Source organism: Chenopodium quinoa, unplaced genomic scaffold (genome assembly GCF_001683475.1).
Source record: "Chenopodium quinoa cultivar QQ74 unplaced genomic scaffold, ASM168347v1, whole genome shotgun sequence".
In the NCBI taxonomy this organism is placed as follows: domain Eukaryota; kingdom Viridiplantae; phylum Streptophyta; class Magnoliopsida; order Caryophyllales; family Amaranthaceae; genus Chenopodium; species Chenopodium quinoa.
The window spans coordinates 2,549,890-2,560,438 of NW_018744151.1; the positions used below are offsets into that span (position 1 = coordinate 2,549,890).

Below are 10,549 nucleotides of genomic sequence, written 5' to 3' on the forward strand. Positions count from 1 at the left end.
TATACAAAATATAATAATGAATATGGTGATAATTTTGCATTATAACTTAATTATATATAACACATTGAACTAATAACATTTTAAATACATAGTGACCTTATAATATAGAAACCTTTTAAATAACATAGATACCTTTTTAAATACATAGTGACCTTATCATATAGAAACCTTTTTAAATAACATAGGTACCATTTTTTTATAACATAGGCGTCAAATTTATAACTAATATATATTTCACTAAACTTCTTGAATGTCAATTAAAGATTACATATCAAAAGAACTACCAATACCACCAATTCAAAAGCTTTGTATGAACTGGAATCATATCATATTGTTCTATATTAACACTTATACAATTTTGTTAGATTATCCATTTGTTGATGCAAACTACATCATTACATTAGATTTCCTACTTCTGTGCAAAATACAAATACTTCCGAGCAAAAAACTTCATCCACATATTCGTTAGTCTGCCTATACTTTCTTTTCCTTTTTACCTTGCTTTGTTTTCTTCTTAATCCCATCAAAAACATCTTTTGCAACTTGACTCCTTATTAATCTGAATTCAGATAGCTTTTCAAGAACTTCATCTCTGACAATGTTCATATCAGATAATACCAGAGTAGCAGCAATCTGAGCTCTCAATGTCCGTCTAGTTGAAACCTAATATATTAATTTAAGCAAAAATTAGAATAAAAAAGCTAGTTAAATTCCATGGAGGAAATAGTTAATATAATAAAAATTGAAAGCCAAATAAAAAAAATGAGACGAGATAACCGTTTTCAAAACATCGCAGTCGAACACATCAGCTCCATCAAAGTAAAGCATGCTGACCATAGTATAAATGCCACTATCATTATTCTTCTGTTTTCCAGACTTTCAATTTACAGAAGGTGACTCCAAAGTATACTCAATCATGTTCTTCACTGAGTCATTACTTTGAGGAAGGCGTTGATCAAGAAAAGTACTCAGCATATCACTCTAGGCAAAATAAATTAATACTTTAGGTTCCATGAAGCATATCCTAACTAGAAAAATACAAATAAAATCCAAAATATCATATTTTTACCAGAACATCAGAGAACTTCTCAACCTCACTCATGTACTTTGTATCATAACTCATATTATCAATGAACTGAAGCTTTTCTTCCTTCAAATTCACAACAATTAGGAAAAAGTGCTCATTCAAGAGTATAGGAACAAATATCTGCAATAAATAAATAAACAACTATTAAGCTTGAAAAACTTAATATAAAAGTACTTAGTTGAAAAATGATTGTCAACATTTGCAATGTATTACCAACTCAACATTTGCAATATCAAAATCATTGCAAGGAATGAACAACCATCTTGACCAAATGTCAAATAGCTTGTCAATGTCTTGTGTGTTACTATCTGTGTTTGCAACTTTCAGTAAAAAAGCCTAAAAAAGAACAAACATTAATAAATATTAAAAAAATTAGAAGGTAGAGTTATTTTTCTTAAATGTAATTACTTGCATTACATAGTGACTGTTTTCATTGCATAGTGAAATTAATTTATGAATCATAGTGACTGTTTTCAATACATAGTGAAATTAATTTATGAATTTTTTATAATGAACAACTACCATTATAATGATGTAGTAACTAAATAGCCGAAAGATACTTACACTTTGAGAAACACCAAAATATAGTTTTTGAGGTCCATGTGCACTACTCTTCTGGTTTTCATTAAGCAACATAGCCCAACAATCAATAATAACAGAAGATATAGCAATAGCCGGTGCACCTAATGAAAGGAATTCATTCCTTGTAATCTCAAATGGTTTGCCAAAAGATACCAACACCTCACTGTACAAGGAAATAAAAAGACACATGTATATTAACATAGTCACTTATTATTAAAATTTGAAAATAAATAACAAAAAGAACAATGACATGACTTACTTGAGATCGAAACCATGATAATCACTAATGCAGTAGTCAACAAGTTCCTGGACAACTGCATCCAAAACCTTCATATCCTTATTACTTGACTTCATATATTCAGTTACATATGTAACTTTATCACCAAAGAGACTAACATCCATATCAAGGGAGCATTTAGATTTTCCATTACTCAAAACATGCTCAAAACCTATCCTTGGAACCTCACCAACTACAACATTAATCTCTTTTGCAGGTGCACCATTATCATCAATATCATCATCATCCAAACCATTAGGCACTTTGCTTACCCAATTTACAAGAGACACAATCTCATCAACAATTTCATGAACACGAGGATTCATAAAGAATAAATCAGTTTGGGACATTGGAGGTGTCGAAGTTGAAGCATCATTAGATTTACGAGTCTGAAATAACACTTTCAACTCATTCATGTAGAAGTTAGATACCACTTCTAAATCTCTTTTCATGAGCAAAAACTTCTCATAAACTTCCTGTGAAAAAAAATGTAGCACTTAGATTTAATAAAATAATTTGTGACAAAAAAAAAAAAAAAAAAAAAAAGAAAAAACCAAACAGACAGACAGAATTAAAGGGTAAAATACTTACATCAATAGCAATTGAACGGATTTCCTCATTAGACATTGAACTGGCAGGTAGCTCAAACTGAATAACACCCTTAACATTGCTACGGACACCTTCATAAACAACAGATTCTTTTCCAGAAGTTTGATTCACAGGAGCTTCCTTGAATTGATTACAAACAACTTGTCCATCCTCAAATTGCAACTTCTCACTCACTGGATATGTATCAAACTCAAGAATTCCACACCCAAAACCCTTGGACAACTTTTCATTTCTAATTCTATCTCTTATATCCACATCAGTCCAATGTTGAATTAAAGGTATTGTAGAATTTAACACAACATTCCTAAACCTCAATCGATGAAAATAGATAATCTCTAACATCAAAACACAACCACAAAACCATTCTATATTTCCTTCTTTGTAGCTCTTCACGGCTTCACAAAGTCTATCTAAGACATATTTTGACCAATTATAAATTCTTATTTGATTAACATCAACCAAACATTTTACAATTCTCAAATCCACAGTTCTGTTGGACGTAGGTGCTAAAAAACTTGAAAAAGCATGCATGATAAAAAGCTGTCTGAATTCTTCCCCGCCATCTACTAGTAAAGGGATCTTAGATTCCAAAAAACCCAAAGGAATCTGATCATTCTCACCCATAAGACCAAAATGAGACCTCCATTTAACCTTTAAATCATAATCAGGGTTGATGACATTAGCACAGCGAGAAATTTCTTCAACTTTCTTAGATGTTTTGCAAGGAAGGCAAAAAACATCATACACATCAAATTCAGTCACAACAAAATCTTTTTTACCATCAATAGTAAACATGCAGCTACCATGATCAAAACAATCTACCAACCATGATAGCATATCAGTTGCAGTTCGTTTCACCTTCAAAGATAACAAACCTCCAAAGCCAATTTCTTTAACAGCCTTGATTTGATCATCTGAAAAAGTTTTAATCATCTCTACTAAATGAAATGGCCTGCAACGTGTTTTAAATCCTCGTTGCACCCTGTAACAAGACATACGAAAAGATAAACAAAAGAAACCAAAATAGTAGCCTCTTTTTATAGCATAGTGACCTTTTTTTTAAACAAAACTTCAATAAAAAGAAACAAATATTCACTTACATATGTACATCACTATCTATGATTGCAGATTCTTGCCTATGAATCACAATGTTCTTATCCTTATTTGCCTTCACTTTCTTCACTTTAAGACCTTCATTTTCATCCAACTTTCTCTTCTTAGCTGGCAAAACAATAGCATGTGAAGAAGAAGACTCATTCCCCTTCTTTCCTTCCATCACAGTTGACAAAGGTATAGCATTCTCAATGTTAGAAGGTTTCTTTTTCTTAGTGATAGCTTTCTTTTTCAATCCTTTTTCAATACAAGCATCTTTATCTCTGTTAGTATCATCATCGATCATTTTTCTTCCACCATCAATATGCTCTTCATCTTCATGATCGAGATTGATACATGCTAAAAACACGCAAGCATATAGTTATATATACAATTATCTTCATTTTCATCTAGCAAACAATTATAATATAGCAAACTAATAACTTAAAAATAATAATCATTGTCATTGATATAGTGACCTTTTTCAGTTACATAGGGAACTAATAATATAGTAACTTTTATATTAATATAGGGACCTACATTCTATAGTATTAGGAGACTATCATAATAGAGCAACTAGTATATTAAGGTTAATAATCCAAAAATCAAACATTCATCATACCTCCTGTATCTTTCAATTTAACTCCTCCTGTTGAGCTACGAAGGCCTCTCCTTTTTTTAAAAGTAGCACCACCTCTAGTTCTCACCATAGGAATAAAATCTAATCCAAATCGAATGAAAATCCTTGTTGCACCCTGTAACAAGACATACGAAAAGATAAACAAAAGAAACCAAAGTAGTTGCCTCTTTTTATGGCATAGTGACCTTTTTTTTAAAACAAAACTTCAAAAATAACATAGTCCAACACCCCTCCAAAAAGATTCAGTTTATTTTGGTTTGGTTTAGAACCAGTTCAGGTCATATTCATATTTATGTCTTTTGACAACCAATTTGTTTACGAATAAAAAAATCAATTCAGGTCAGGTCAGGGCAGTGAAAATCAGATCAAACTAAGGTATCCAAATCCTCGAATTCTGGCTACCTTGATTCAAGTTCAAAACAGGCCTAATTCAGAAATTTTGAAGCAAAATCCAGTACAGAGTCAAATTAACCATGCACATATGTCAGACTAGAAGTACACTTTTCAACAGTCAAGAAAGTCATGTAGATGTCGATTTAGCATGATCAGAAGCAATCTATCACAAATCCACCCCAGATGTCTGTAGCTCCTGGGTTAGTCGCTTAAGCAATCTGCTCAACACCAAAAATCGGACATATAGAATCAAAGTTAGTATCTTAAACCAGGAAGCATTCTTCATACTTTATGTTCTTTCTTTCTTTCTTTCTTTCTTTCTTTCTACGGTTGATGTGGAAAGAGTCTTTGCATCAATATCACAAACACCAGAAAATTTATCTAAGTGCAAAAGGCAAATAATTCATGTAGGAACCTAATGACATTTGATGCAGCTGAAACCACTTCAAATCACAAATAAGAAAAGACAGGTTGTAAGAGAGAAACACAACAGCATCAAGGAACACCAATGCAACCAAGGCAGTTAGTCCATCTCCAAACATGTCACCATGTTGGTCAGGTCTCAATTCCAGATCATCATTAGCAAGAGATTGATGACCATTCCTGTTGCCTACACCAAACGGAACACGGGAAAATACAAATCGAGTTGGACACCAAGTGGAAGCAGGAACCAGTGTAGCTAATTTATGTCTCCAAACTCTCACTAATTCACTCACAAATCCACTAAAAACACTTCAAATTACTCAAAATTCGAATTAACTACTCCAAACTCTCACTAATTCACTCACAAATCCACTAAAAACATTTCAAATTACTCAAAATTCGAATTAACTACTCCAAACTCTCCCGAATTCACTCACAAATCCACTAAAAACACTTCAAATTACTCAAAATTCGAATTAACTACTCCAAACTCTCCCGAATTCACTCACAAATCCACTAAAAACACTTCAAATTACTCAAAATTCAAATTAACTACTCCAAACACAAACACACACACACAATTCGCATTTTAGCTATTCGCATTCCTAACAAGCATTAATTCGAAATCAAAATCCACAAAAATCAGCTAAACTCGAAATCAACAAAAACAAAATTATGCTCAACAAAAATCGTGTTACTAAGAAGATGAAGAACAACAACAAAAGCAGAATTTCGAGCAAAAATACACATAAAAACCTAGTTTACTTAAATTAAGAAAAATTAAACAAAATACATTTAAAAAATACTTCTACTAAAACGAAACTTAAGTTGAAATTCAAAAAATCAAATCAAATCGAAAAAATAAAATAAAAAAACTTGCAAAATTACAAAATTAAACAAAAATCATACACGAAAAACATAATAGACATTAAATTTTCGGTTGAATCTACAAAAAAGTACTCATGAAATTCCAGCAAACAAAATTTCAGAAACCTAATAACCTCAAATCGTGCAAAAATAGCGAAATTACCACAAAGAACTCACCTGATAATAGATCGTAGAGCTGAGAAATTGCTAAAAATCAAAGTAATTGAAGCGGTGTTGCTGAAGGAGTTCGCTGATGGTAATTGAAGCGGTGTTGCTGAAGGAGTTCGCTAATGTCGAGAAATTAGGAGAGAGAAAGTGAAGAGAGAAGGAAGAGGAGGAAGAAAATAACAGAGGAAAGAGAAAGTGTTTTCGCGGGAGGAGAGAGAAAATTAGGATATATATACATTAAATATCATCCGCTAGATTATAATCTACGGCTGGGATTAATTGTTTTCATGTTTTCACCCTAAGACTTGTTTTTACATGATCCTAATCCTATATATATATATATATATATATATATCCTTATCCTAATTTAGGTTTCTTTATTCTATTGTTGAGTTTCGGCCTTTTGGGTCGGATTGCTTTCGGGTCGGGTTGGATCAATTCAGATTGCTTCCTCCCCCCCCCCCCCCCCCCCTAACATGACTATAAACTAGATTAGAAAAAACATGACTAATACTACTTATATTTTTTTATTTTTTTTTTATTTTTGACAAGTTACTTATAGTCACAAAACTAAGTCATCAAATGCCTAATAGTACTTATAGTCATCCTAATCACTTGGTCCAAACACTAAAAAAGGTCACAAAACTATTTGCTATCTTTTACTAAATAATTTCCAACACAGAAAAAGCTACCAAACCTATTTACATTGCAAAATATATCAAACATATGCTATTCATACCCTTAAGATCAAATTTTATAATGGGAAACTCTAAGACAACATCTTAAAATTTTGGCATAGAAATGCAAATTAACAAGTAAACTGAACTTGAATTAAAGTAAATGGAGGAAAAAGCATCTGCAATTATATATACAGGAATCATTAGACAGTAATAATAATGATATTCAGAACTTCATATGATGCAAGAAATCAATAATTAATGTTATGTACGCATCCTACACACACAGCAAGTCATCAACAAAGCCATCATCATCTCAAATTATACCGTCTTCATCAATATCGTTAAGATAATACGGAGTACTCCGTATGAAAACTTCTAGTGTTGATTTTTGAGACTACAAATTAATTAATATTTCCTCTGTTTTTTTTTTTTTTAGAGGCAACAAGGACCTCACATAATAAAATATTCGGAGTACTTAAAATGGATTAAGAGAATAATCAAGTGAGAGCTTCAAATAAAGGTACATTTCTATTTTAGAAAAATTTTAAATTTATAAAGTAAGAGGATATACTTGTTTCAAACTTTAGAACTTGCAGGTATGGCAATAAGGAGACTGGTGAATTTTTTTTTATTTTTTTATTTTTTTTTATTTCCTTTCAGAAATTTAAAAACAGCTATTAATAATTATGTTTTTTTTATTTTTTTATTTTGTTAATACTTTTTATTTCTTTTATAATTTTAAAAAATAAAAGTCAGTTTGATGGATGGATGGATAAGATAGATCATTTAAAAATAAATATAGGGCCAAAATTAAAACTAATTATAGTGACTCAATTCTTGTAGCCATGAAATAGTCTTCCATAGATATAAACACATAATATAATATTATAAGACATAAAATTTCATAATAAAACAGAAACAATATATATAGCTGAATTGGACATTACAGTAGGGTTATAAGTTGGGAATGAAATTATACCTTGTGCACACATGGAACAAAACGAATGTGAAATAATAGATGATTTAGACAGGGAAACCAGGGTCGAAGTTGAAATAGCATCAATATAATAAGATCCAAAAGGCGATAATAAGACCGTCAAAATCCTGAAGCAAACGTTGCATTGGTGCATCATGACACCTCTCATAAGTTGGTAACAAGTAGAAAAAATCTTACTTTGTAGCATCTTAGTTTGTAGATGAACCGATCTAAAAAAAATGTGAATACGGCTGATAATAATAAACCCTAGACAATTGGCTAAGCTTTATATAACAAGGCTAATTCACCGTCATTTATTTCGGTCATCAGTTATATCAACAATAGTCAAAATTGTAGTGAATCTAGTAATGGTAATTGGAGTTTTTTATTTAATACAATAATGGTAATGGTAATTGGAGTAAATGGACTTTGTATTATTTTTTTTAAAAAAAAAGGACTTTGTAACGGTTGTGGTCCAATAACATAGTAGCACAAAAAACTTAATGGTGTTGATTGTTGAGTATTAATTGCAAATATTATACGGAGTAGGCGTTACCAATAAAACGGGAAAATACAAGTTAATCTTTCAGATAAACAAAAATGGTATTGAAAAAGCAGAGTCATTTATTTAGTATTTTTGGTAAGCAGTCCAATTACTGTTTGTTTTTTGCTTTTACTGTTTGGTGAGGAAATTACACATGTACCCCTCAAATAGTATATGAAAAGACGTATATACCCCTCTACTGGTACTTGAAAAGACAATTATACCCCCTGATAAACAAAATTTGTTTATATGGGGAATTAAATCCCTCTAATAAAACCATTTATGTATTTAATTTTAATTTTGAAAAACAGTCATGGTTTCGTGAATGAAAAATACACTGATGCACTAAAAAATTGAAATGCATTGTATCAATAATATTTGGATTGTTCATATTAATGTAAGGAGTATGAGACAACATAGTGTTTGTTATGCACAAATGAAAGTTTACGGATTGAGACGTCATCACGAATAGAGAAGGCAAAATGTCTGATTTATAATTCGCATTGGATATGAAGGTTCTACTTTACACCAATTTCTTGATGGTATATTCAACAAAGTTACCTGTGATAAGAAATACTAGCTTAGTCTACCCCTCCTTTTTCCAAGGCCGCCATGTAATTGCCAAGGCAATTACTGCTAGACCTGCAAATGAAATCGTTGTAGACACTACTGCAAGTCCTGCAACCATTTGTATGGTTGAAATCAACAAGGCTACAAACACTAGTACCAAAACAAACCTATCTATATTGACATGCTGCTTGATTGGTTTCAGTACTATAGCTTGAACTGCTGGTTCCAACACCTCATTGGCTACTGCTTGGATTGCTGCATCCACCGCCCACATGTTGGATCGAGTACTGTCATATCCTGTTTTACTGCAGGCTTGTTGCCACTTCCACCACAACCACCACTCGACTCCTGGAAACTTATCTTGATCATTGCATTCTTGGCCTTCATCACCCCCGTGTTTTCCTCCATTTCCATTGTTGTTGCCATTGCCCCTGCTGCTATTTCCATTACTGTCATCGCCACTGATGTCCTGTAACCTGCATATATACACAGTTTCAGCAGTAAAAAATAGTATAAGCAGCTCTGCAGCAGTAAAATTTGTCTAAAAAATAGTATAAGCAGCTCTGCCCCGTTCACATGTTTAGAACTCGTAGTGATGCAAGCTAGAATCATGGACATTACTTCTGCCAAAAATTCAACTCTTACAGCAAAATTTCAAGCAATCTATGTAAAATATTTTATAGTGATTGTGGTCTAAAAACTTACTGAGAGTTTTGTACTATATTTACAAGCTCTTTCTTCTCTGCCTCATCACCCTTTACTGACTTATTACCATGATTTTCTGCAAGTTCACAACTTCGAAACTGGTGTTTATCATAAGCTGAGATGCACCTTCTTATTAATCCCTTTAAAGGACCGTCTTCCCTTCTCTTTAAGGCCTGCAGCTTGAATACCGGCACACCAGAAATCTTTCTATTAGTTCTAACTTTTGTTTTTTGTAAAGAACTATGTAATTGTTCAAGTTTAAACAAAAACTGGATGTGATGAAGTGCAGAGGACATTACTTGTGAGTTGTGACTTATGCCAGTAGAAGAAACCAAAGTTCGCGCAATTTGCTAAGAGTGATAATAAACAAATCATGAACTAAAATTCCTTAAGTAAAGTTTAAGTATTGATTACAATATAGCCTGTGGCTTTTTTTGCAGTTATTTTACTTTCAGAATTGGTCCCCCCCTCCTCCCTGAGTTTCTTTCCCAAACCATTATATTATATATATAGACATATATACTTCCCTTAATTTCTCCCAACCTCTTTTTCTTCTCAGTGTACTTTTCCTTTTCATTAGCAAATAATAGGTAGGAGATGTTTGCTTCTTTTGGTGTAGCCAATATTCGGTTCCTCGTTGCAGCCTTTGATACTTCTTGGTGCTGTGAATTTCAAAATAACCAGAACCTTAGAAAGAGTGGCATATACTAGAATAAGGATGATAAATCAAGGTGTAGTGAAGTTTTTTTTTTTGACAATATGCCTTTTGTTTCCTCGTGATCCTTTAGGTGCACTGATGTTCCTTTCTTGGAATTCTTGATATCAGTCTTAACTTCCATGTTATTCTAACCTTTCCATTGTTTAATTATAATGTACATATATTTATAATATAATGAATTATAGCCTGTAATAATAATTTTGGTTATTTGATCTTTT

At 32.0% G+C, this 10,549-nt stretch overlaps 2 protein-coding genes across 5 annotated transcripts; both read right to left on the reverse strand.

The window, feature by feature from the left end:
- Positions 1-240: 240 nt before the first annotated feature.
- On the reverse strand, positions 241-6,468 carry LOC110693570. Of its 4 annotated transcripts, none has more exons than XR_002505613.1 (9): positions 4,270-4,507; positions 3,656-4,007; positions 2,538-3,537; positions 1,929-2,422; positions 1,652-1,832; positions 1,301-1,423; positions 1,070-1,207; positions 778-981; positions 241-663 (listed from the first exon to the last, which is right to left on the reverse strand). XR_002505613.1 is itself a non-coding variant. In XM_021870700.1 (9 exons), the coding sequence occupies exons 2-9, from the start codon at positions 4,355-4,357 to the stop codon at positions 880-882; spliced, it is 2,478 nt and encodes an 825-aa protein (XP_021726392.1). In that variant the 5' UTR covers positions 4,358-4,402; positions 6,148-6,468; the 3' UTR covers positions 241-879. The 4 variants fall into 4 exon arrangements, 3 of the variants coding, with proteins under 3 accessions (XP_021726392.1, XP_021726391.1, XP_021726394.1); XM_021870700.1 differs by adding an exon at positions 6,148-6,468 and having other exon boundaries at positions 241-981; positions 4,270-4,402; XM_021870702.1 differs by having other exon boundaries at positions 242-981; positions 2,538-3,206; positions 3,414-3,537; positions 4,270-4,506.
- A 2,312-nt stretch (positions 6,469-8,780) lies between these two features.
- LOC110693763 lies at positions 8,781-10,307 on the reverse strand. The gene is made up of 2 exons (XM_021870934.1): positions 9,614-10,307; positions 8,781-9,384 (listed from the first exon to the last, which is right to left on the reverse strand). Exons 1-2 carry the CDS (start codon positions 9,907-9,909, stop codon positions 8,925-8,927), a joined length of 756 nt encoding a protein of 251 aa, XP_021726626.1. The 5' UTR covers positions 9,910-10,307; the 3' UTR covers positions 8,781-8,924.
- Positions 10,308-10,549: the final 242 nt, after the last annotated feature.